Genomic DNA, 26,755 nt, shown 5'->3' with positions numbered 1-26,755 from the left:
AGCTCAACGATGGAGTCAGAAGACTCCACATAGCATCAAAGCCTGCTTCAAAAAGATAGGGGAAGCCAAGGTACAAGACAAACTGTCCTTCTTAATTAAAGCATCTTTATGTCCTAAGTACAATAGTCATTTCTTAGAACAATGGCTGCCTTTAAAACTTTTTATTGATGGCAGAAAAAAAGGACTAAATAAAACCAGAGCGTTTAAAGGTAATCTATATCCCATATATAGCCTAAAGAGTGGTGTAAACAAGGTGATATGTCATAAAATGAAATGTGATATAGATAACTTCACTATTATCTTCTGCCCAAGTGCAGATGAATTACAGTGCTTTCAACCTCCAAGCCATGGAAGGCAACGCACACAGTATATTTTGTTTTTATTTTGCACCCCCTCCCTGAGCCTCGACCTTCCACTCCCACTGCCAATAAATAAGAAGATTGACATCATGGAAGGGCAGGACAAAACAAGAGCCTTTCCCTGAGGTTGAGCCCTGTGCTGGAGCAGCGAAGGCTTCAGTGGGGTCCCTGGGAAGAGGCCACAGCTATGTTTTGATACCAGGCGAGTGCACAGAACCTCTGAGGGCGGGATTACCGAGCACTTGAGCAAACTCCACCTCCTGCGGAAAGGCAGCCTGCCTTTGGTAGGAAGAAATCTTGCCTCCCTAATCTACTAGAGCTTTTTGAAGGGTCAAATAAGTGTATGGATAAGGAGGAAACTGTAGCCACAATCTATTTACACTTTCAAGCATCCTCTGAAAGGCGCCACACCAAAGACTGTTAAAGAAGTTGAGTCGCCTTGGGAATGGGGAGAATGTCTGGTGACAAATAGGGAAATGGCTGGGGGATAAGAAATAAAGAGCAAGGATAAAAAAGCCTCCCCCTGCATGGAAGCGAGTTAACAGTGGGGCTCCTGCTGGGGCGCTGATGCTGGGAGGGGGGGCAGGGTAACTGGCCTGTAGTGATCTGAAATGTGACGTCAAGCAAGCGCTTTTGCCTTCACAAGCCACGTGTGGAAATCATCCTCGTTGCCATGTAGTCCTATCTCATATTTTGCCTTGTTGAATTTGTCTTTGTGACATCTCCAGTGACAATTGTGAGCTCCTGAAAGGGAGGGGGCACGAGTAGTTTGGTATTCATTACAGTGACGAGCATCCATGAACTATGTGTGGCTTGATCAGTTGAGAGCAGAGTGAGTGTATGTTGAAATCTACTGGCTTGCCAATGACCTTGAGCGCTTCCAAGTAGGGAAATGCTAATAAAGGGCTGTACGTTGCAGGAAGACGCAGGAGGCTCATGAATGGCCGACAATGTTCAACATGGGCAAGGACAGGTTGAGTAAAGCTTTAAGGGAAAAGCAATTCAAATCACAATTTGCTTTTATTATGAACTGCGTAAAGAGAGTACGTCTAGAAGTACACATCAGTCTAGAGAATACTAACATATAATGGCATAAACTGCACTTTTGATAGTGACAGATTCAAAGCTCTCAACGACAGCCCAAGAAATGGTTTTGAGTCACTATAATCTAGTGTTTCTCAACCTAGTTTTCTTTATTATCTCCCATTTCCACCAAGTACTTTTTTACATGCTTTTTTCCTAATTGCTATCACCTCCCACGAAATTTTAATAGCATGGATATACCGTATCTCTGTTTATGTCTTGTGGTCCTTTGGAGGGACATAAACCATTGTAATAGCCGAGATTTTTCATCTCCCATGAACCAAGTTTTGTCTCCTTGGGGGTGATAGTGGCTTTGTTGAGAATGCACGCTGCAGAGGATGCCCCGAAGGTTTGTGCCTTAGGTGTTATTAATACTTCATCTGAACAGAACAATAAGCTGCTAAATATCAAAGGATGGAACTGGAACAACAACAACAAAATCTTCTCTTGTGCTCCCCTCCAGCCAAAGTCTCAAATGTGAAGTGGGGTGGCCTGCTCCCAATCTGCTCTCTGCCTTAGAGGGCTGACAATTACGGAGCTCGCATCAAATTCCTTGGCCTTCTGCCTTCAAGCTGGGTTTGGCCTGTGGAACGCTCGGCAGGAGATTGAGGGCAATGGAGGAAGGAGAGTGGGACAAGAGTGTATGTCCCTTCTTGTGAGGTCACCCTGTCTGGCTGAGTTCTTTAGTCACTTCTCTTCTCGAGGTATCAACTCTATGGCGGTCCTTCTGGCCTCTTCTTCCAGGTCCTGGTAATAGCTCCCACTCTGTTCTCTTGGGTAGACATAGTAACAGCTTGGGGACTACTGGCCCCAGGTCACAGCACTATTTTTTTGGGTTCCCCTGTACCCATACATTTGTAGATGTGCCTTATGAACATTCTCTGTTCCCTGTTGGAACCCTGAATAGCAGAGGGGGAGCTCTTGTCACTGCACCTCAGGAGAGAGTTTCTAGAGCTGGAATGAGGCCAGAGGAGGGCAGGTGAGAGGATGTAGGGGCTTGGTGGGGGAGGAGATATACAGGATGACAACGGATCACAATCCTGAAAAAAAAGGAGGCTGAAAGAGTTCTTGAATGGAAGGGGGTGGGAGAAGGAACTTCCCCTAAGTACAGTTGTAGGGAGCCTCTAGAGCTTGAGAGGTAATTCTAAGAAATATCTTGGTCCATCTCCTTCACATAGTTGGGACTGATGTAGCCCTTTCTGCACCCGAAGATATAGCATTGGCTGGAATTCACAGGGAGGTGAACAGGGAAAAGTAAAAGTCCTCCACAATGGACCTCAAAGAGGTCCTTAAAGGTTAGGCTCTTTGGGGCATCCTCACTCCCGTGGGATGATGCCAGAGAGGTGAACCTGGTCTGCTAAAATTGCCCATGGGGCTTTCCATCACAGGCAGGGTTCGGGCCTGGGAATCCTTCCTAGGGAAATGGCGGGTGTGAGTGGACCTGTGGGGATAGGGGTGCCCAGGCCTGGCCTATAGCCAGCAGCTGCCCAGCCCCTCTTCCCAGCAAACCGAGTAGTCTCACGCTCTCAGTCCACCAGGTCCGCTTTCCCAGCTCTGCCCCCCGGGAGCAGGCGGCAACCAAGTCTTACACCCTCCGGGCTCCAGAGCCACAGAGTGAAAGCAAGAAGCTGTTTTCACGGATGGGGGTGGGTGGGCACATTATCCTGAGGCCTCCTAATCCCATTTTCTGCTTTCATGTTAATCCTCTTCCTCCTTCTGTCTACCACACACTGAACTCCCAGGGCACTGACCCAGAGAGCCGGCCCCACCTCCTCCAGGCGACGGCCTTGCTCCCTGTTGTGGGGGCTGGAGGGGTGGGGCAGTCTGGCCCGTGTCTTGGTCCTCCCGTGTTGACCTGCATGTTCCTCCAGGCCAGGCCATGGGTGAACACTGAGGGCTCAGCTCATGAATAACAATAACAATGACGGTATCAGCCAGCATTTCCTGAGTGCTTGCCCTTTGCTGACGCTGGCTGAGACCTTTACGTACATCATTTCATTTAATTCCAGTGAGGCCCCTACGAAGCTGATTATTCACCTAAAATTTGCAGATGAGGAAACAGAGGCCCAAGGATGCTGTCATGACCCAGATCACACTGAACAGAAAGCGTAACTGTGCAGGATTCCTGCCCAACTCAGGCTGGCTCCAGAGCCTTCTGGGGGACTGCCGGGCAACACTGCCCCTCCCGTGTTGCTTACTATTGTACCTTCCCAACATGGAAAGGACCCCCTCGCCCCCCAGCTTCCCTCCTCTGGCACACATCACCTGAGGCTTCAGTTGGGTGAATATATTTCTTCCATCCACTGCCCCTGGGCGTCACTGGCCTTGCAGTGGAGTAGAAAGGACGCAGGCTTTGGGTGGGGAGGGGTGGTGGGATATGGTTCTGGCTTCAGCAGGAAGGGGGACAAAATGCACCCAGGAGGTGGCATTTCTCCAGGGAGAAGGTGGCCACAGGTAGCTGCCATCTGGGGGAGGAATGATTGGTCCTCAGGCTTTCATTCACTATCCCCTTTCTTTCTGAGCACTCCATCACCTCTGCATGCCAGTGGCGAGTGTCCTTCTCTCTGCTCTGCAGGACTGAGCCTGGCCATTTTTGCCCCCAGAAATAGGTTTTGAGGCAAGAAGTTGTCCGCCATCCTTTCAGCCAACGGTGGGTGAGTCTTTCTAAAAAGATTTTACACCCTTCCGACCTCCGTCTTAGTTTGTCACAGGCTCAGAGTAAGGAGGAGCTGCCCTAACTCTGACTTAGGTTCGTTCCTCTTGCTGCGATTCTCCCCTCCTGGAGGCAGCGCCTGGCACTGACCAGAGAGCGCACACTTTGAGTCAGGGCTGGATTTAAATGCTCACTAACTCGCTTGGCAGCTGTGACCTGGGCTTCAGCTTTCAGGTCTATAAAATTGGCATAATTGTAGCTTGCTGAGGCCAGAGCTTGGCCCTCTGTGTCATTTCTCTCTGGTCCTCTCCAGGGGCTGGTTTGCCCTTGTTTGGAAACCTCTTGAAGCCCAGAAGACAGTGCTTGGTTCATCTTCAGCTTTCTCCTTCTCCAACTGAGTCACGCGGTTTCTGGGCCCTGTGACCCTTTCTGCCAATTATAACGGGGTCTTTGTGTCCTTCTGGACCACGTAGACCTCGCAGACTTCCCGTCCCAGCCCTCTTCCCTCAGGTTCTCATCCAGTTCTGCACCTTCCTGGGCCCAGCGTGGAGACGGGGTTCCTCCTGCCCTCGGACGCCACAGGCTGGATGGCACGGGGCGGGCTGTGTGAGTTCAGCTGGGGAAAGACGCCCAGAGGCTGCTGGAAGCCGAGGACCTCCCCGGAGGGATGAGCTTTGAGGGTGGCGTGCACGGGCAGGATTGGACTGGGTTGAGTCACGGTGTGAGGCTCGCTGGAGCCCCGACTCCCCCACCCACCCACAATCGCCAAGCCCAGACACCAGAGGCAGGATGCATGGTGTGTGGGCTGGTGATGGTGACGGTGAGCTGCAGCCTTGAAGGTCAGGGCGGCGTCCACGATGAGGTCCAGAGCTAATACCAGCGTCTCGATCACTTAGAACTACAATGACATCTTGTATGCGAGAAATGACACCAACGACCTCTCCTCTGTTGAGGAGAAATCGGATTCTGGGTTAAAGTTTGGTTATTCTTTTCAAAGCCCTCAAAGGTTTGTGCCCTTTGAGAATATTCTAGAAGTAGAATAGTGTACAGAAGAGGGGATGTGAGTTTCACGTCAGAAGATGTGTATTCGAGTGGGGAATCTCTCTGGCCTCAGTGTGATCTTGAACCCTCAGGTCTTTGCTTTTGCTCTGGGCTTCCATACACTGCTGCTAGACCCTCCCTCTTGAAATCCAGAAAGGGGGGGCTGGTCACTCCATCCATCCTCCTTTCTCCCCACCTTCCTGCTCAGAGAGAGGCTCTGAAAGAGAACCGTGCCCATGACCTTGCAGTGGGCAGGGGTGATGATGGCCAGGTCCAGTCCCGTGCGGAGGAAAGGCTGAGGAGAAAAGACCTCCTGCCTGGACGTCACTTGCGGTTCCCCATAACTCCTTCCTGAACTATTTCTCCACCAGCTAACTGGGGTGGCTGATATGCCACCACGAGGATGTCACTCCTTGGGTTAGGGCTTCATATGTAAGAAGCCAGGATGTGTAAAAATGACAACCTCCTGGGGGAAAGGGACCCCCAGGTCAGGACATGATCTAGAGGGCCAAGGCGGGAGGCACCCTGGGGTTCGGTCCCCAAAACACGCTTTGGTGACTTCAGTGTTTGCCACTGAAATTTCACCATGACACACACATACCCACAAAAACTCACCAAAGACAACTGAGGACCAGTAAGTGACTGCCCAAGAAACCGTGTGGCTGGGAAAGAGTTTTTGCTGTGAAACGTCATTTTATTAACTGATTTTTTTTTTTTTACAAAAATAAACAATTTAATGAACAAGAAGTACAAAAGCTTCTGGATATACAAACTCCAGGAGGGGGAGAGCCTGGTTTTGGCTGCTTTGCGGCTTTCACTGAAAGCAAATGAGGCAGAAAGGCCCCGGCCCCACCCCCGCCCCAGGTCCTGGCTCAAACTGCAGCCTGCTCCCCACCCCGTCTTGGCTCATGCTGACGGGCACACCTCTGCCCCAGCCGGGAGCGCCCCCTGTCGGGGCCAGAGGCAGCCTCTCCAGGTACAGAATCACCCACACGCTGGAGCATCTCCCGGCCACGTCTCCTGTCCAGAGACAAGCTGAGAGGACACTCTGACCGATTGTCCCCACGCGGCCCCCCGCCTGCCGTGGCATGTGCTGCAGCAGCAGCAGCAGCAGCAGCAGCAGCAGCAGCAGCAGCAGCAGCAGCAGGGCGGTGGCTACATTCTCACACTGTGAACAGTGCTGGGGCTGCCCATGGAACTGGCCCCGTGAGGGGCACAGCCCCCAGCGGGGAGACTAGCCTGAGCCTTGCTCACAGCCCAGAGGGTTACAGAGGCAGTCAGCCCCCGTGATTCCTGGCCTCGGAGCCAGCAGTCCCATCCCTAGGCTGGTAAACTCACATTTTAACATTTTGCATTATTGCACGTTTGTCCTGGTCACATCAGTCTGTCTGGGACGTCAGCCTCGTCTTCAGGGGTTCCCAGGTGACATGCAGCACTGTGAGTGCAAGTCATTCTCCCCACAGGCAAGCCCAGCTGGCGAGATGGTCGGCTGGTCAGCTGAGTCCTTAGACAGGTCAGCCAGAGGCCTTCACATATGTGGTCTTGTTGGGATCAGGGACAACTTGGCTCCATCCGGCCTTGAAAAAGACCAGCTGCCGACCTGCGGGCAGAGGAGAGGGGTAACAGGACTGGATGTTTCTCTCCCTGGAGATTCTCCCTAATTCCACTGCCTTGAGAACACATACTTCTCTCTCATCATCTCAGCCTCCCCTCTGCCTTCTGTCAACCTCTTTCGCCCTAGAGAAGTCCAGCCACCTCCCTGAGGATGCCTTCTCCCACTGGCTCACCTGTCCAGGTGGTCTGGTTGGTGACCACAAAGGCTTGGCACTGGGCATGGCTCTCACAGACGTCCACGGCCTCAGCCAGGTTGAACACTGAAAGGAGGCAGCTACCATGGTGGTAGGACGGCCAGCAGCGGTAGTTTTCCCGGGGGATGGTGCTGTCTGGGATGCGCTGGTACTCTGTGGGTCAGGGATTGAGCCAAATGAGAACTGTGTAAGCCCAGGGATGAGGGCTGGGGCCACTTCTGGAAAAGGACAGTAAGACTCATTTCCTAGGTGAAAGCTAAAGTCCGGCCCATTCCCCCTAGCAGGGAGATGAAGACAGCTACTGCCGTTGAAACTGGGCTGACACTCAGTAAAGGAAGAGCACAGACTCGGTTTTTAGGAGATGCACATCTCCAAAGCCTAGTGCATGCAGCTGGTTTGGGCAGCACAACGTGGCAGGCACGTGCATAGGACAGATACATACAGAGCCACCAGCTGTCCAGGCTGACTGCTGAGGTCAGAACATTTTAGACAGGGCCAGGCTTCTCAAACTTCAGTGTGCATGTGAGTCACCAACGCATCTTGTTAAAATGCAGGTTCTGATGTAGTTGGTCTGGGGTGGGACCTGAGATTCTGTGTTTCTAACCAGCTTCCAGTGTGGTCTGCAGACCACATTTTGAGTGGCAAGGGTTCAGGGCACCCCTCATTCACACTTTTTCCTGGTATTGCGGGCAGAGGTTAGGCAAGCTCCTCAGATAGGCCTGGGGGGACAGGCAGGGAGCTTTGAAGTAAAGAGGCATGCAAGCAGATTAAATGCAAAAAATCCATGGCTACAGTGGCCAGAGGCTGGAGGAAGAATTGAGATCTCATTATACTGAGAGAGCATCAGAGGCTCTGAGAACCCAAGACCAGGAAGCTGCTCAGCTGTAGGCCTCTTGTTCACCCCAGTTTTTCCCACTGCCTGGAGAGCCCCAGCTCCGGACTGATAATGCAGAAGCCCTGGGCCCCTGGCCACCCCGCCCTCCTGTCTCCTTCTCCTACTAGGGACTAGACCAAAGTCCAGGGCTGGCTGTGATTTATAGCCCCATAAACTGCGTCCTCAGGGACAGAGCCAGCCATTGTTCACCTCGTTAAACTTTATTTACAGGGCTAACGAGGGCTCCCCCACCCCTAAGACTGGCCAGGGCTCCTTGAATACAGAGGCTGCCCACCCCTCGCCCCTGCCAACCACAGATACACCCCAGAGCTTCAGCAAAGGGACCACAGCTTGTAACCAGTGGCCAGAATTCCCGCCCCCCTGCCCTGGGCTTTCTCGACTGGTTTCAGTGCAGAGCCCCCCCACCCCCACCTCCCGCCGCCCTCCTAGCCCCGGGAGGCTAGAGGAAGGAAAGAGAGCAAACATATATTGTGTTCCAGCTGTGAATAGGAACTGCTCTAATTGCTTTCACACATTCACCGGGTGTTTAATCTCCTTAAGAATTTTGTGAGGTGGGTCATATTGAACCCAATTCTCAGGTGAGGAAAGTGAGGCTCAAGGGACAGCTTGCTCAAAGTCACATAGTTAGTACATGGTGGGGTTTGGACTCATCCAGAAGAGGGGTGTCAGCGCCCACCCACCAGTTCATGGCAGAATTTTATAGTTGTTCTAGCTCAGCTAGAGAAGTGAAGCCTGAACAGCCAGTGGTCTCTCCACTATTCCATGTGAGCCCTTAGAGTGGCCTTTGGAGACAAGGGTCTCCAGAAGGAGGGTGAGCCATTTAGCCCAATTATAGGGTCACTCACCCTCTCACCTGCTCCCCTCTACCTCTCCAGGGCCTGGGTCCCCGTCCGGGCTACTCACCAGTGCTGCTGCTTGTCGTGGAGTTCTGCAGATACTGCCCACTCCGGTACAGGTGCAGCACCTTCTCCAGCTGGGTCAGGGTCTCGTCCACCCCCCAGGCGAGCTCTCCTGCAGAGTGCAGTGGGGCTAAGACAGGGTGGCTGGGCTCCCACTCCTCCCCTGTGCAGGGAGTCAGCTGCCTCCCCTCCCTCCTGCAGGAGCCTGGGCCCAGATGACTGGCGGGCTGGGGAGGGGGAAATGATGGTTTCTGTACCCCGTGCTGCCCTGGGTCATTCTTGTCGCCACTGGTGCTGGGGAAGGGGCAGGTAACGGGAAGCAGACAAGCCCTGGAGAGCTCACCTGTGGCATTGACAATGCTGTCCAGCAGAGGCCGCAGTGAGGGAGGGGCACTGTGGGGTAGGAGGTATGTGAAGAAAAACCTGTGGCAGAGAGAAACCGGGGCTCAGGGCTCTGGTCTTTGGGGACACAGCCTTCCTTTACCCCACCCTGGCCAGGGAGCCTGATCCCTCAGGCCTGGCAACCAGGCACACCCCCAGGGTGCACCGTGAAGTCTCCACAGATTCGGGTAAGGGGTCTGGGCACGTGCCAAGACTACAACGAACTTCATATCAAACTGAAACCTGATGTCTGTCTTCCCCATCCTTCCCCAGGACCTGCCCCATCTCACAGCCCGGCATTATGCCCTGACTGACCCCCAGTGTCAGAGCCACCCCCTGCCGGGGGCCCGATGAGGAGGTCCCCAGAGGTCAAGGGCCAGAGCGGGAAGGGAAGTGCCAGTACCACCAGCCCTAGGCGCTGGGCCTAACACTATTTTAAGAAGCCTTCAGCTGCCACCCCCCAACCCAGATTCTCCTTGGAGCTATTTTTAGCCTCACCATCTAAAGCCTGAACATTCCCTTCTAGACTGGGTGGAAGCCTTTCCCTGCCCCGTGACTCCACCGGCCGAGGCTGAGTCTCCCTGCCTCCTGGACCCCACGCCGGCTCTCTCCCTGCCACGCCCTCCCGGGCCCCTCTCCCTCGGTAGAGTTCCTGAGCGGGAGTGGAGGTCACCTGTAGGCATTGTAGAGGTTCCGCTTCTCGTTCATGCCCTCGCACCAGCCCTGGGCTGAGCAGGGCAGGGTGAAGTTCCTGGCTGGAAACTCCAGGACGCAGTCGGCGCTGCTTGCACACGGCGTCTCCTCCACGCGTGCATCATCCAGGTCTGTCACCTTCAGCTCCCCATCCACCAGCACGAACTGCCGAGGGCGGAAGTCCAGCAGAGTGACCGAGCCCAGTGGGGAGTGGGCCAGGTGGTGGAGGAGGCGACCCAGGCTCAGGCAGATCTGGGGGCAGACAAGGCTGCTGGCTGCTGTGGGTGGGGGCCTGTGGGGCCCCAGGGTGCCCTCCTCTGGGGCTCCAGACTTGGCTCAGAGGTTGGCCTTTCTCTTCTGTAGGCCCCAATGCTCAGTTAGGGCTGAGGCCAGGAGCCTTAGGGAGGAGGCCAGTGATTTTTGATTAACCCTTGGCTGGCCTGACCCTGCAAATAATATGGAGAGGGTGGGCAACTGCAGCAGGGGGCCTGGAGATGATGAATCCACTCCATGAAGCTGTCTCTCAAGGGTGGTCTTAGTTCAGTATATGGAAACAGAGGGAGGATCGAGATGACCTTAAGGTTTTCTCTAGTCCTAGGACACCGGCCCTCCTGCAGCCAGGCTGAGTGTGTGTGAGAGTGTTTATGTGTGTGAGGGACGGGTGAGGAGAACAAGAGCACAGAATGCCAGGGTCCTCCGCGTCTGGCTGCTTTTTTTAACCCTTTGGCTGGTGGCCGAGTCAGCCCGTGTTCCTTCTGTCCCTCCCTCTCCTCGGCTGCTCTGGAGGGCTGACCTTCTAAGGGAGAACCATCCCAGCAGGGAGCCCTGCCCAAGCCCTCCCCCAACTCACCCGGAATCGATCCTCCCAGGAAGTCTGTAGCAGCTGGATCATTTCCACAGGGGCACCCAGCTCCGTGATGGTGGTCAGGGTGTCCGGGATGTCCTCGCTGTCCTGGTAGCAGTAGCCATATAGCTGGGGGAAGTCCAGGGCAGGTCATTAGGTCACAGGGTGGGGGCAGGGACAGAGAGGGGCTGGACTGCCAGATGCCCCCTCCCTCTGCTCCCCTCCGTCCTTAGGCCCTTGCCTCAGCTCAGGCCAGAAGAGAATAGCAGCGTTGCCTGGGAAGCCTGCCCTCTCTTCCCTGCAGCCAGAGTTCCTGCCGGCTGCATCACTCTCACCTCTTGTGACTTACATAAATGGGCAGGTCTGGCCACCATGTGTTAGCCGCGTGCCAGGTTCCCTGCTATATGCTCTACATGTATCACTTCATTCTTGTAATTACCCCGATGGGCACTGTGGGTACCATTATTATCTTCAATTACAGGTGAGAAAACTAACTCAGAGAGGTTAAGTTGCTTGCATAAAGTCACACAGCTATAAACGCAGGAGCTAGGATTTGAATTGATGCCCTCAGTTTCCATAACCTGATTCTTTCCAGGAATACCGTTAGCTAATACCCAGGCCAGCAAAGGATTATCAGACCTCCTCCTCTACTCCAATCTTTGTCTATTCCTCATCATTTCCACTTTCTGGCAGCTTCACTTTTTCTCTGCTTGGGTCTTGTGGGAGGAAAAGCAAGCTCCTCAGGATTGGTAACAGGTGTCGACAAGAACAAAGTAAGGGGCACATCGCTGGGCGTTCTTTGCATATGTGGGTGGGTGATGCGTGTCAAAGGGTGGTGAGTGATGGCTCTTAGGGAAGATCAGTTCTTCGGGGGCATGGTCACAAGGGACTGTCCGTTCTATGTCATCTGGCGGAGGGGCTGGGTACCGCCCCGCTGGTCAGGGACTTCCGGGAAGCACAGCCTGACTTTGTCATTACCACCTAAACCAGCATCCACACTCCACAGCAGCTGGGGGTTCTGACGGTGCTCAAAACAACCAGCGCCCTGCCCTCTGCTATGAAACACAAAGGCTGAGCTGTACAGGTTGGACGGGGAGAGAGGAAGCCACAACGTGGAGGGGTGGGGGGCGCCGAGCCCATAGGAGAGAGACATGCACACCACTGCTGCCCTCATGCCATCACTCAAACCGTGCCCTGCACCACTCCAGGCGGCTTGTGCCCCCCTTCCCACCCTAGCAGTGTCCCTCACTCCCCCTCTCCCAAGCCAGCCACCCCAGTCCACTCTTGGATTGTGACTTGGGGGGGCTGGGACAGTCCCTAGTACCCTGTTCTTCCCTCTCTCTCCACACCCCCCATCAGTCTAGGGAGGCCTCAGACCCCGGTGGGGTAGGGGGAAGGTAAGGGGAGCAGCCCTGGGGCCTGGTTCTCATTTTCTTGCCCAGAGTCTGAGCCTTTGTGGGAAACTTCTGAAGGTTATTAAACACCCGGAGGTCGTTAAATGCGCTGTTAACGAGGTATTAATCAACACCCCTCAGGAAAAAATAAAAAGACACCATTAACCCCCCCAGGAAGCGTGTGGCTGAGCATTTCAGTCACATCTTTTGTTCCTTTGGGAGAAGAAATATCCTCTAGTGTGGCCAGAATCTGGGCCCAAGCAGGCCTGGGGGCCCGTCTGAGGCAGGAGGCCCCAGGATGACAGGAGGAGTGGGGGGAGGGAAGACCCTGTGCCCTTTGACCCTGGACTATAGAGGCATCTGTCACGTGAGGGAGTGTGTGTGCCTGCGTGTGTGTCGGGCTGGGGAGGGGTCACAGAAGAGGGATAGAGAGATCTCACCCAGCAGCCTCCAATGACCAGAGCCAGCGCTGGGAGGTGCAGAGCAAGACCTGCTATCCTGGGCATCTTCCACTGGAACCCACAGCGCCAGCTCTGGGCTGCTCAGAGACTGGGATCGGGCCTGGGGCGGCCTGTGCGACTAGGAGCTCTAGAAATGTTCTCTGGCTCCTCCCCAGTTCGGCAAACAAACAGTTTTGAAATTTTAAATGATTAAGAGGTATTAAAACAACATTATTTCTGGTTCCTTTCACACCCACACTGAAGCCTTCTGAACAGGAAGACCCCACCGTGGGCTTCCCTGCCAGCAGAGAAGGCAGTGCTGAGGATACCGCAGGGACACCGGCCTGGGGGAGTGGGGGAGACTCGCCCCCAAAGCACCAGTGGACCCCTAAACGCACACTAATGGACCCTGCTTTTCACTTTTCCCAGGCAGAAAGGACCTGGGACCCTGTCTACCTTAGGAACCCTTATGCCCTGGGGCAGCTAACTCCACTCTCTGACCTTACAAGAATCACACAGCCAACCCCAGACAGAACCAGTCTCGGTTTGGTGAGGGAATGGGTGAAAACTACTCAGCCGTAAGTTTTTTCTTTGGAGCCTTCAGAATTGGGCTGGGGGCCTGACGTTACAGGGAGGACCACACTGTGATGTCTGTGTGCAGGTCGGCTGGATGCTTATCAGGAAGTTTGGGCGGGGATAGTGACGGAGGGAGAAGTGCCTTAAGAGACAGGAAAGCACATCACCCATCAAACCTGTCCTAAGGAAGGGGGAGTTGAGTCAAATTAACTAACACTTAACGTCCTGCTAAGTCACTCAAGACCTCTCCACCCCCTCAGAATCTGGCTAACACACCAGGGGTTTCAAAAAGCTCCCAAGAGCCCCTGGGAATCGGAGAGAGCAAGATCCTCCCAGTTAGAATGGCCACGTAACCAGCGGCTCACTCCCTGAAGCTCCTGACACAGTGTCGGCCATGCAGCCAGGCACAACTGTCTGCTCTGCCCACCTTGTGAGACCAGTTCAGGGTCCAGGACCCTGTCACAAGTGTCTGACCAGGATGGAAATATTGTGAGGGAGACTGGGAGCCAGCAGGAGCATAAATAACTTTCTGGCCTCTCCCTCCTGTTCTGCAATGCCCACCCATCCCTCCACTCCGGAGGAAAGGAGGGAGGGACGCCTGGATTACCAGTCGGTTCTGCCGGCTGCAGAAAGGTTAGTGTGAGTGGGCTGGGAGGTGGAAGCTGTGGGCAAGGTTCATCCGTTGGGGAGTCTGCACACACCCTGTGTTCACCCGGCCAAGAGCAGCCAGGGATTCCCCTTGCTGTCTGCTCAGACATGTGCAAAGAGAACAGTTTGTCTAAGTTTATTAAAAGGATTTGTTCTGTGAAATTTGAATTCAGTCAAAAGGCTGCACTCAAGGATCCAGAAGGCCACATGTAGCCCCAAGGCCACAGGTTCCCCACCCCTGAATCCTACCATGGAGACTTGGGAGAGAGGAAGGGGGATGGTGTTGGGATTGTGAAAGGCCCACTTTTAAGTCTAGCTTGGGGAGGTGGGGACAAGGTGGGCATCTCATTTCTCCTGTCTGCCCAGAGTGAACAGGGGAGGCAGAGTCCCATTGAGCAGGAACCTGGGCGTCTGGCTTTCCCAGTCTTCCAGCCTCTTGGCCATATATGCTCTGATAGTGTGTAGACCCTCAAGCCCTTAGTCGATCCACCAAGCTAAGGCCCTAAGGCTTCCTCAGTGGTTCAAGGACCCACATCAAGGTCTGGGGCACCCCAAGGTGACTTCTGGGAAGGGCTGTGCATTTTCTGGACTACTCCCTAGCTCTCTTCCTGTGGCTTCTGGGTGGGACTAGGGGTGGGGGACTCTCTGGGAATTCAGGCTGACACGCGGTCTCTTTCCAGTCCTTTCCAATCCCACTGCTGTCCAACCCCATCTTCAAAGCCAGACAAGTCATTGGCAGTTCAACCCCATCTTCAAAGCCAGACAAGTCACTGGCAGTTGAGGGAAGGGGGTGAGGGTTGGATTTCATCAAAATGGGGGATCCTATCACTGCAGCTGGGATTCTGACCCAGGTGTCTGGGCTTGGGGTAATTTTGGCTTGGAGTAATATTCCTGGTGTCCAATACCCTAGCTCCAACCAGGAGCAGGGTCCTAAGTCTTATCGGACTGCCCCATTCCCTGAGTTTTGGGACCTTCTATCCTGGCTTGGCTTTAAGGGATGTGTGGAAATTGAGAAACCAAAGAGTACCTTGGTAAAGGGATGCCGAGAAGCGAGAGGTAGGGTGGTGCAGTGGGAAGCGCCATGGTCCAGGTTCTGCACCTAGCTTAGCGTAGGCGCAGTCCTGGGCACTCTGTTTCTTTATCTCCCAGCCAACATCCTCATCCCCCGCACCCCCAGCCTCGTACCTGCAGCACGTTGGGGTGCCGCAGCCGCTCCAGCAGCACCATCTCCTTGAGCAGCTTGTGGGCCGCCAGCCGATAGCAGCCTCTCCGTACCCCGAACTCGCGCACGCAGCTACCCAGATCGTGGCCGCTGAAGTCCACCGCCTTGAGCGCCACCGCGGCGCCGCCGGGCAGGCGGACCCGGTACACGGCCTTGGTGTAGCCTGAGCCCACGTACTGCGCGCCGGACACGTTGCGGAGCGCGGCACAGCCCAGGCGCGGGCTCGGGCCAGGGGAGCCCGGGCCGGGAGCTGGGGGCCAGCCTGGGACACCGTCGGGCAGGGGCCGGGCCCGTAGGGGCCGGGGACGCTGCAGGCCCGGCCCGCCCGGAGCGAGGTCCATCAAGCGCCGCCGCTCCGGCCGGCCAGCCCCGGGCCCGGGCCCCCCGCGGGAATAGCGCTGCACCTCCTCGTAGCGCGCCCGGATCTGCCTGGCCAGCTCCCCTCGGCCCCCGCGACGGCCCGGGCCCGGGGCCGGCGACGGCCCGGGGGACTGGCCTGGCCGCGGGGGCTCCGAGCCCGGAGCGAAGAGCACGTTGAGGACGGAGCCCAGCAGGAAGGAGGCGCAGAAACCCACGGCCACGGCCGCCCGCCGGCGCCGCATCGCTCCCCTCCCCCCGGCCGGCCGGCCCGCGCGGCTCCCCGGCCCCGGCCCCGGGCGGCTCAGGCTCCGAGGCGGCTCCGCTCTGCGCCCTGCCGGCCCCCTGCCCAGCCCGCGCGCATGGCCCCGCCGGCCCCGACCTCGGCCCCTCGCGGGCGACACATCGGCCTGACACTTGCCTCCCTCCCGCCCTGCCCCCGCCGCTTATAAGGCCCGGAGCCGCCCCCGCCCCCTCCGCCTCCGCCTCCCAGCTCCCGGCCCGAGCCCGTCCTCGGCGCCGCCCCCTCCGGCCGCTCGGCCCGGCCTTCCCCGCTGACTGACAGCGGGACCTCCTCCCGCGGCCGTCCGGGTCTGGGAAGCGGCGCGGAGGCGGCTCCGGCCCTGCCCAGCCGGCGGCCCCCCGAGCTTCGGCCGGGGAGCGGGGGAGGGGGCGGCGGCGGCCCCGAGGCGCGCGGGGCTCCGGGCCCAACGCGAGGGCGGATAACGGGGCCAGGGCAGCCGGATAACGGGACCGGGAGGCGGATAACGGAGCTAGCTGGGCGAGGTGGGGGGAAGATAAAGGGGCGAGGCTGGCGGGTGACGGGCTCGGAAGGGGACAAGCAGCTGGGTCCGGGGTGCGGGGATCGGTGTAGTCCTAGAGCTCTCTGCCTGGAACACCGGGCCTGGAGGCGGGCTGGGCGCAGGGAAGGCGCGTGGATCTCGCCTCTCGGGGGTGGGGCTCGAGGTGAAGGCTCCTCGCTCAGCCCCGGATTCTGGGTTGGGGGGACCAGGAGGGTGGAGTGGGGCGCAGCGGGACCAGCACCTGCGAGCGCGCGTGGGACGCGAGCTCTGGGCTTGGTGGAATAATTGTGAGGTTTTCGGCTCTGTTCAATTCCCGCTACCAAGTCTTTCTGATTTTCCTTGTCCCTACAGCCCAAAATCTAGCCGGCGTGCTCCTCCCCCCACCCGCTGGGGTCTGACCAGGGTCCGTAGCAGATCATGAACCATATGCGCGCTAGTAGTTTGTGCAGAGTGCATTTGTGTCCACGGACATCTGTCTGTAGAGTGTGTGCATTGGTGTGTCTGAAGGGGCCATTGTGTCCGAGGCAGTGTGTACTGGGTGTGGAAGTTGTTGCTGACGCCACCAGAACTTCTGGTCCCTCCTCCTCCCTCCCTGATTGCATCATTAGTGCTAATTGAGGGGCTTTCACACACCAGTGCATTAGCTGTTTGGAGTGAGCTCCCCCCTCCTGGGAGAGATAAGCCGCTGGCCCTCCCCCTCACTGCTCTCCACTTCCCCAGGGCTCTGAAACTGTCCACCTAGCTCTCTCACCTTCCGGGGCACCTTCCTGCCTCCCTCTGGGCCAGGTTAATCTCCCTCCTCCCCACGGTGTCAGGGACTGGCTGGGAAGGGGTTAGGGTGGAGAAGGGTCCAGAGCCGCCCTTCTGACGGAGTATTCAAGAGGGGAGATTGATTTTTCATGAAGAGGTCTGACGTTACTGTGGAATGCAGGGTCTCTGTAATGAGAAAGGGGACAGGGGTTTCTGCCTGGTTCTTTTGGACATGGAAGGGCAGAGGAGAAGTCTGAGTCCTTGATCTCCAGCCCATTCTCTCACTAAGGTAGGCCTTCCAGCCCTGACTCCTTGTCCCCCAGGACCCGGAGAGTTGGGGCCCAGTCTAACTTAGCAAGCAATGGAAAGGCAGGGCAAAGGAAGCCATGATTCCCCAGAGAACCTGGGTTTGATGGAGTCGGATCTGTGCATGTATAGCTGCTGCTCTGCCCGGAGCTGGCCCACGGCTGCAGGGTATGGGGGGAAGGCTCTGAGCAGATGCCCTCCCCAGCCCTCACACCAGATGTCTTTGGTCTAATTAACTGTGCTGGGAAAACCAACCTGGGTTTGTAAACAGAGCTACTGGCTAAAGTCAACAGGGAACAGCAGCAAACAGCAAACATTCCCCTCACACTCAGCCTTAGTCCAATTCAGCCCCCTGGGGAAAAGGGGGAGCTGGGTGGATCACAAGGCCCCCTTGCCCCACAGCTGACTCAGGGAAAGCCTGTCTGCCTCTGTCACCCCAATATGGCTGTCATCTCCTTACTAGTTCCAGGTCTCCTTTACTGGGTGGAATAGTTGCTGTCCCAAGATAAGCTCTGTCCCCCTTCCAGCAATTTCCCCATAGATACCTACCCAGCCAAACATCTCACTCCGTGAGGAAGCCATTCTGGAGGAATATTCCTTAAAGAGCTTTCTTTGGGGCCTGCTCTGCTCTCCTCGTGTCTTGGGGAGGCCTCTGAGGGTAGGACGTGGTATTGTGGGTCTGCAACTCAGAGGAGATGAATATAACGTGAACATTGTTCAGTTCGTTACACATCATGTAGGTATTATAATAACATGTTCTGAAATTAGATAATTATTCCTGTGATATCTTTGCCAAGCTTCAGTGTTTCTGTTATGATTTGAAAGTTCAACGCCCCCAGGGGCCTGCGCAGCAGGCACAAATGCACATACAACACACACACACAGGCCCGCGGAGCAGTAGCCTTGCACACGGGAACAAAGGCATTTCAACTGTCTGCCTCTCATTCTCACTCTGTCTCCCTCACCAGCCCTCAGACACACAGACATATACAATCTGAGATTGAAACAGGTTTTTGGCTTCTGAAAGAAAGGGATTGAACTTTTTGAACAGATTAGAGTTTCTGAATTGGCGGTTCTTGAGTTCTTAACCAAATTTTGCCTGTTTCCTTTTTTTTTTTGCCACCCAGGGAGAGGAACCATTTCAAAGAACTGGAAGACATGAAACGCTGCTGCAGTCCCCTGCTCTAAAGTCTGCCAACCTGTCCGAAGAGCCCCCAGGCAGGGCCTGCAGCCCTGGCCCTACAGGCCAGAGTCCTCAGGCCAGTGTCCTGCTGGGAGCCCTGAGTGCCATCTTCACAGGCAAGCCTTCAACTGCGGTCCTCTCTCTCTCCCAGGGCTCAGACCAGAGTGTCTGTGCTAGTTTGGGAAGGCTCAGCACTTTGCACACACTATGTTTTCTTCGCTCTTTCTGCCACACCACTGCCCTATGCAAAACACTAGCTTAGATAACCAATCCTTGGGAAGGAGGCAGATGGCCCAGACTCCAAAATGCTCAAAATGCTCAATTTCTTTGAAAGTGTCTTTTAAATACCTTCTTTCTGCATGTTTCTGTCAGATCTTCCTAGGCTGCCTGGATCATTATACCAACCTCCTGCCCAGCAGACTTCTTTTCTTTTTTTGCGACAGTCTTGCTCTATTGCCTGGGCTAGAGTGCTGTGGTGTCAGCCCAGCTCACAGCAACCTCAAACTCCTGGGCTCAAGCAATCCTCCTGCCTCAGCCTCCCAAGTAGCTGGGACTACAGGTGTGCACCACCACACCTGGCTAATTTTTACTATTTTTAGTAGAGACGGGATCTCACTCTTGCTCAGGCTGGTCTTGAACTCTTGAGCTCAAGTGATTCTCCTGCCTTGGCCTCCCAGAGTGCCGGGATTACAGGTGTTGAGCCACTGCGCCCAGCATTCTTTATTGGCTACGTTTTCCCTTCCAGGCGAGCTCTCAGACACCTCTTTTGGGGTAATATTCTCCTACTTGAAAGCCTGGAGGATAAACTGAACTGGCCCCAGCCATTCACCTAGCTCTGTGCCCTCCTTTTAATTCCTCTGCACAAATTTAGACTCCCCAGCCTGGTGGCTGCACTATCTCTGGCCCTGAAGCCATCCTCTGCAGTTGTCCATCAGTGCCCTCTCTCCTGGTCCCTCTTCCTGAAACATCCTCATCTGGCGTTTCCATTTAATCTTTGCCAGCTGATTCTTCCAGGTCTTCCAGAAAGTAGAGCGTTAGAGACAATGTTTTGCAACTGGAGTACGCAGGTCCCTGGGATCTTGAGGGTATATTCTCAAAGTTTTGTGGACTTCTGTCCTTTGAAAGGAAATGTACAAAATACATGTCTTAGATCTTGGAAAACTTGATGTAAAGAGTTTGGCCATTGGATTCAGAGATTCAGTCTTATCAGCTGAATTACCTTGGGCAAGTTAGTTAACCTCTCTTTGTTTTCTCATTAAGAATATGGGGGATAATAATAGTACCTACTACATAGAGTTGTTGAGTGGATGAAATGCAAAAACATTAAGTGCCTGGCATAGGATCAGCCCTCAGTATGTATAATCTATTACTAGCATTAATAATATTAAACAAATAAACATCTGTGACAACATGTTAGATACTTGGTTGGCTGTAACTGTGCCTGGAGGCAGAAATGTCTTGAACCACTTTCTATCCTGGTTCCCAGTGGTGAATTATTTCAGCCTCCTGGACTTTCTGTACCTAGAATTTTCACTTTTTCCCAAATCAGCAAACCAGTGTCATTCAGAAGAGGCCTCACCCGCTCCCCAACACCCTGGTGGGCTAAGGAGGGAAGACCATGAAACAGGACCTGGGCTGAGCCTCCTGATAACACAGTGGCTGAGAACAGCGACAGCCTCAGCTTGTCCTCCCTGGCATAAGGTTTTGGGGGAGGGGATTGATTCTGAAAAGAGCGGGGGGGGGGGGGGGGGGGGGGGGAAGGGAGGCAGGCAGCCAGCTCCTCCACCCCCACCTCTCCCAGGTAGGAAGTGAAGCTGACGGTTCCAAAATATAAAAAACAGATGATGAAGGTTAGGTTTCCTACACGCTGGAGAGCGGGAGCCCCAAGGCAGAGTCCCCAAGAAATTATCTGAGACAGAGGAGACAGACAGAGGGGAAAGAGTGAGAAAGTATGAGAGCAAGGGAGAGAGAGAGAGAGAGAGAATGCAGAGATAGGGAAAGATGAAGAAACATGGAGACAGACAACAAACTGAATCCTGAGAAGGGTGGTCAGACAAAGACAGAGAAAGCTGTGGCTCAGGAGAGATCCTTCCACTCGTTTCTGGAAAAGAGCTTAGTTCCCCTTCGTGGGTCTCAGGATGGGAACATGAGCTGTTTTAGCTCCACGACCCTATCAGAGGGTGAGGCCCTCCCAGAACCCTGAAACCAAAAGGCTCTGTAGGCTCTCAGAGCTCGCCCTGCTGGGTCTAGTCTCTTTCCATCTTCTCGGCCTCTGAGCCTGTGGTCCAGGGTGTCCCTTTCATGTGCCCTTCCTGCCACAGTGGCTGAGAGCAGGGACAGCCTGGCTCTCTCCTCCTCCCCCTCCCTCCTGCTGGGCCTCGCCCAGCAGCCCAGAGAGATGCTCTGTGACAGTTTCTCTTTCTGTCCTTCTCTGGCTTTCTGAGACGTGTGCCCCCCTCCTTCACTGTTTCCTTTGGTTGGAGGAGCTGGGGTGTGGGTGGGTCTGAGCACTGGAGAGGGGTTTGGTGTTCCCGAGAAGGCTGAGAGCTACTTGAGAGAATGGGTGAGGGGCTGCTTTGAGGCCAGGACCCTGCCCTGCGTAGAGACTCTGTCCAGAAGACTCTTCAGGGCAGGGAGAACAGTGGGGGCAGAACCCCAGGGCCTCTGTTCTCCTGGGCGGACGGAGCGGCAGGTAGAGGGATGGAAAGTTGGCTGTCGATAACTTTCTGGGTGATGGATGGACTCTGGCAGCCTGGGCTGGTGGAGCAGAGGCCATTGTCTTTGTTCAAGGTGATGGGGATGGGAGCTGAGGAGCTGACATATTACACCTTCTGCGACAAAGCCAAATGTGCCCTGAGTCAATGGGGCAACTGTTCTTCTAATCCTTGGTCAAGTAGAAAGAAGCAGTCCTTTCGAGTGACCTCAGGGCTGCAGTTTGGGAAGCAGAGAGAAGAAGAAGGAAGAAGGGGCTGTTGAGTTTGTGCATCTGGTTCTGGGCCTTTAGAGGGCTGACAGTTCTCTCCTTCTCTTCTCCCTCAGGAGGCCAACCTGGACCAGGCCCAGGAGGAAGACTGCTCCTTACAGTTACGGAGGCCTCGGCCTTGCTTCTGCCTTCAGGGGTTTATAGTGTAATTGGGAAGATTCATCCTAAACCACTGGGGACCAAAACAAAGAGTGTGTAAGATCCTGGGAGGGTGGTGGACAGGCAGGAAAGACTTTGAAAGAGCTGGCCCCTACCCGATGGAGAACTGTCATGTCCTGAAAATCTGCTGTGTTCCAGGAACTGCTAACCTCCTGACACATACCACGAACTCAGTATTATCACCGTCATCTTATTCAGGGGTCCTCAAACTATAGCCCGTGGGCCACATGCAGCCCGACGAGGACATTTATCTGGCCCGCAGGGTGTTTTTGCCACCGCTGCCTGTCCCCCTTAGCAGCCAACTGGTCCAAGGCCCACAGTGCGCATGTGTGGAATGTGTGCCGCACTCTCCAACGGCCCTCCAGTGGTTTGGGGGACAGTGAACTGGCCCCCTGTTTAAAAAGTTTGAGGACCTTTGTAAGGAATTGAGGCTCATGAGATGAAGGAATCTGTTGAATGTCACACCAGTCCTAAATGGCAAACAAACCATCATGAAATCAAGAAGCAGTGACTCAGTCCATAATTCCAGGTCTTTTCTCAGCTCTTTGTTGGTTTGGGGAAAAAAGAAAATTCCAAAAGGACAGGCAGAGAGGCAAATATGTGTCACCAATGGGAACCAAGATGGAAGTTCATTCAGGTTATTTTTTGCCTCTAAGCAACAAAGTCTAAGTTTGGTCATAAAAATTTATTATTTTATGGTTCTTATTAATACTAATAATAGAGCACACATTAAATACCTTTCATTATCACTTAATCCACTTAACACCTCTGGGAGATAAATACTATTATTATCTCCAGCTTTCAAGATGAGAAAGAGAGATTAGGTAACGTACCCAAAGACAGCTATTTGGAGGCAGAGCCTGAGTTTGGACACACACACCTCTGACTGCAGAGCCTGTGGTTTTCCTTGTTCTGTCCTACATTTTAGTTCACAGTCTGAGCTGGGCTGGGCTGCTTTCAGCTACAAAGATCCCAAGGTCAGTCTTTCCAAGCCCCGCGCTGCAATCTTGGTTAAAAGATAAGTGTTTGATGATATGTGAGCCTTTAAAGGATAGAGGCAGGCCCTGCTGGGGCAGGGGGGCAGTGGGGAGAAAAGGAGGGAGCCAGAAAGAGGCACATGGAAGAGACCCCCCCCCCCACCAATAAAGAAAACCACAGACTCAGGAAGCGAGACTAAATCCCAACGAAGTGTTTCTCAGACACTCCAGTGGGCCCTGCCGGGACAGAGAGCAAATCAGGAGTGATGGTTTACAGAGGGTTAACACGACTCTGGAGTCTGTGCGGAATTACAATAATTATTTGAAAAATTCCAAAAAGCACAAAAAAGGAAGTAAAAATTGCACAAAATCCCTCCATTAAAAGAGATTATCTATAGTAAGATGTGGGAACCACCTCGCCTGTCCCTCCAGCCCTAGCTCCAGAGGTAACCAGGATGGCCCATGCAGTGTGTGGCGGCTCCCTACGAGGCCCATGCAGTTGTCCTCTCCTTCTCCACCACGGGCTTCCTGTGGTGACGTCATTTCTCCACCACTGGGCCCCAAGGTTAGACACCTTGGCGTCTCTTTGATGTTTCCAAACTCAAGTTCATGTCCCGTGGTTTTTAAAAATATCTCTTGGATTTGCTCCTTTTTTTCTCTCATTGCCACCCTCCCAAGACTAGGCTCTCCCTCCCACATCCTCCCTGTTGATTGGATCTCCTAACTGCTCTCTCCCCACCTCAAAGCATGTACGGGCACCAGATTCATCTGCCAAGAACACCGCTTCCAACACATCATTTTCCTGTTCTAAAATCTTTGTTGATTCCCCATCATTTGGAGGATAATTTAGTCTGGCATTTAAATTTCGTTGCAACCTACCTCTTCTATTCTTGTATCCGCAAGTACTTGTGACTCTGTTGCAGCCTGGCTGGTTGCTTCCCCAATCTTAGAGCAAGCTCTGCTACTCTTGCCTGACAACACCCTTGGTCCACCTGTCCAACACTTGCTCATTTCAAGGCTTTCTTTTTCCAGAAAGCCTCCCATGACCTCTCTATCCCACATCCATTGCTCCTTCCTAAAATGCTTGAACACAAGAAAGCTATGCTTCATGATTCACAGAGGCCTCTTGTTGGAAGGAACCTTGGGTATCACTGTAGAATAGTAGTTCCCAGTCTGGGGCCCAAAAGGCTCCAGGGGTCTGCCAATGTATAGGGAGCAAGGTGGCCACTAGCTATCACCAGTATTTCAGAAAGCCTATAGGAAATTATATATATTTCATGATAAGCTTGCCTAGTCAAGGGAAACTTTGACTTTCTTTGATTATGGCCAGAATTAGATAACAGAGAGGGCATCTCATGTTGATGAATGACATTAGTTGTTTATTAAGAAAAATGGGGAAATAGATTAGTTTTTATGTAAATGTACTCTGGTAGCTGGACTCTTTCAAAATCTGGGGTTTGTGGGGAAGCAGGATAAATAAATAAGATCCTTGATGGTGAAAGGTTGGAGTCATTGGTCCCACCCAACTCCTGACCAAAGCAGGATTCTTTCCTGTTGGACAAACATCCCAGTCACCTTGTGATGGGCAGCCCTGTGTACCTATCCATTGCAGCACCCATTGTGGTTGTGATTTTTCTTATTTGTGTGTTATTTGATTGAATTCGGTCTGTCCCTGACTATAAACTCCATGAGGGCAGGGCCCTGTTTGATTTCTGCTCACCATATATCCCTATCATTTAACACAGTACCAAGGCCCATAGGCAATTACTCAATATTTGTTATTTTGTATTTCACAAGGCTGTTGGAAAGAGGAAGTGTATGCAGAAACATTTTGTAAGCTCTAAATCAAGGCCTATAACAATTTTAAGAGTAGTTACTCTTTCTTCTATTAAATTTTGATTTCCCAAGTAGACCTAGATGTGTACCCCATGTCCTCCCCCCTACCCCAGCCTCCCTAGCTTGGTAAAAATTGACCTAATGTATTGACTGAGATTTTTTGCTTTTGTTTTTTTCCCTTTCTATTTCAATATTCATTGGATTAAAAAGTAATCTGGCTAAATGAAGTTCCCCCAAGGATTTACCTTTACTCCTCTCTCTCATTCTCTCCCCCATATTCAAGTCTACCTTATTGATCATCTACTCAGCGCCAGACACCAAGCAGATACCCAAACCACAGAGATGAATGATGGAGTCTCAGTCCTGAGGCATTTCTTGAAATATTCTTATGAAAGAGGTCTCTGGGGCCTTTCCCTTGATCATGCTCCTCTGATTACTTAGTAGTTCGATAATGCTCCTCTCAACCCGGGGCCCCAGGATCTTTGCACTTGCTGTTCTCTCTGCCTGGGGAGCTCATCTGAGGCAGAGGGAACATCTCCTGTGTCAAGCTCAAATGTCATCTCATCAGACAGGCTTCCTCTGGCCACTCTCTGCCACACTGCTGTTTTATGTCTTCAGAGCACTTATCATTCTCCGAAATTATCTTGCTATGTTGTCGTATTTTTAATTCTTTTGTTGTTAGTCTCCCCTCGTTAGAATGTAAGCACCATGAGAGCAGGGTTTTTATTCTGTTCACTGCTATATGCCCCAAGCTCTAAGCAGTGGCAGCATCTAGCAGGTTCTCAGTGATGATTGTGGAAGGACCAAACATGACATTCCAGCCACCTCCCAGCTCAAGCTGAGCCCTTCCACTCCTATGATTTGGACACCATACATTTAGTAATATGCTCATCCTCTGATGAGCTTTCAGGGATATCAATCTGTGACAGAGGCTAAATATCAAATGTTTCCTCACCAGCAAAGACAAATCCTGTGCTCTGTCTTAACCCAAGGTAGCCTCTTTATCAGGAGCCTGGTTTCCCTGCTTCCTGCAACTGTGACCTGCTCTTCTCCTCAGACTTTACCTGCCTTGTGTCGCATTCCCTCAGGGCTCTACTTTGTGACTTTTCAGGTGACAATCAGTTAATCCAATAACACAATCCTGCTAATGTGCTAATGGGAAAGGGTGAAAAAAAAAGGCTCCCAGCTCCCTCCCTTCTGACTCAGGTAACATCTGTGGATTTAACAGGGCCCTTCTGGAGACAATTAAATAAATGCTTTATTGAAACAATAAAATTAATAGGGGTCTCATGGAACTCAATGAAAGGTTTTTAAAAATTAACTTCATTGTTTTTTAAGCTTCCAATCAAGCTTTGCTAGATCAAGGGGTTGGGCAGGGCCAGATTTTCATTAGAGCAGGTTCCTGTCCAAAGGGCCATACTTAGGGGGTGGGGGCCCAAGTCTGGGCTTTCCCTGGGGACAGCCACTGCCGCTATTCCAGGGACCTGGCTCCCATGGACTCCCCCCGCAACAGGCAATGTATTTCTACATCCATAGGTCTGCTCTGTTCCTGGGACTCTGTGACCTCATAAATTTATTAATCTCAGTCTTCATGAGATTTGGGTGCCCTAGATTAGATGTCCCATCAAAAGAAATGGCATGATGGTATTTGTCATGTTGAACGAATAAAACATTGAACGGTGTAGACGCTTCTGCCGGGAATGGGTGGGTCGTTTGCCTGGGCTGCATTTGTCTGGATCGAGGCCTGTCTACCCCACCATATCGCCCCACACCCCATTCCACAGCCTGTGACCCCTGGCCACTCATTTCTCCCTAGGAACTGTTCTCAGCCTCAAAAAAGGCCTAAGAAGTCAGAGTTTGTCAAAGCGGAAGGCCAGAGATTTTGGAAAACCTGTGGGTGGTTCTGCTGGTGGGGGCCAGGGAGCAGGTGTGATATGGGACTAGGGAACTTCCTCATGAAGGATTTGTCTGGCCTAGGGGGTGACCGGACCCTGGCCAGGGAAACTCTTATGGAAGATGTGGTTCTCTGTCCAGACGGGCGGAGCTGGCACAAGACTGTCTTCAGGACTCCTCATTATTCCTATCAAGGTAGCACGTTGATTCAAACCATCTGTGGGCTTGTGAGGTCTGATTAGACTTGGCGTTTCCAACCCTGGGCTCCCGACTTACACCCTATGTGAGTGTGAGGAGCAGGCTGAGGGTGTGGCTGAAGTTGGGGGTGGACCCTTTCTCCGAGCCCCAGACTTCTTGCCCCCAGCTACTCGGGCATATGCAGCGCCAAGCCTCTCCCCTCCCCTGGTCTGCCCGTAGGCTTTGGGAGGGGTCTGAGCTGGAAGCCAGAAAGCTTCTGTTCCCAGCTCTGCCCAAGACTAGTTGTGTGACTTTGAGCAAGTTATTTAGCCTTTCTGAGTCTCAGTTTTTTCATATGCAACATCGGGATAATGACACCAATGGTGGTTGTTTTG

The 26,755-nt window shown here is 53.4% G+C and overlaps 1 protein-coding gene across 3 annotated transcripts; it reads right to left on the bottom strand.

The window, feature by feature from the left end:
* Nucleotides 1–5,179: 5,179 nt before the first annotated feature.
* On the bottom strand, nucleotides 5,180–15,713 carry PKDCC (protein kinase domain containing, cytoplasmic). Of its 3 annotated transcripts, none has more exons than XM_076000703.1 (7): nucleotides 14,900–15,713; nucleotides 10,663–10,785; nucleotides 9,793–10,064; nucleotides 9,082–9,161; nucleotides 8,743–8,850; nucleotides 6,924–7,162; nucleotides 5,180–6,736 (listed from the first exon to the last, which is right to left on the bottom strand). In XM_076000703.1, the coding sequence occupies exons 1-7, from the start codon at nucleotides 15,536–15,538 to the stop codon at nucleotides 6,665–6,667; spliced, it is 1,533 nt and encodes a 510-aa protein (XP_075856818.1). In that variant the 5' UTR covers nucleotides 15,539–15,713; the 3' UTR covers nucleotides 5,180–6,664. The 3 variants fall into 3 exon arrangements, with proteins under 3 accessions (XP_075856818.1, XP_012612154.1, XP_075856819.1); XM_012756700.3 differs by having other exon boundaries at nucleotides 6,924–7,097; XM_076000704.1 differs by having other exon boundaries at nucleotides 9,793–9,977.
* Between the last annotated feature and the right edge of the window lie 11,042 nt (nucleotides 15,714–26,755).

The sequence above is a fragment of the Microcebus murinus genome, chromosome 3, assembly GCF_040939455.1.
Source record: "Microcebus murinus isolate Inina chromosome 3, M.murinus_Inina_mat1.0, whole genome shotgun sequence".
NCBI classification, from domain to species: domain Eukaryota; kingdom Metazoa; phylum Chordata; class Mammalia; order Primates; family Cheirogaleidae; genus Microcebus; species Microcebus murinus.
Note: the sequence above shows the minus strand (reverse complement) of the source record. Positions and strands in the feature narration are given on the sequence as shown.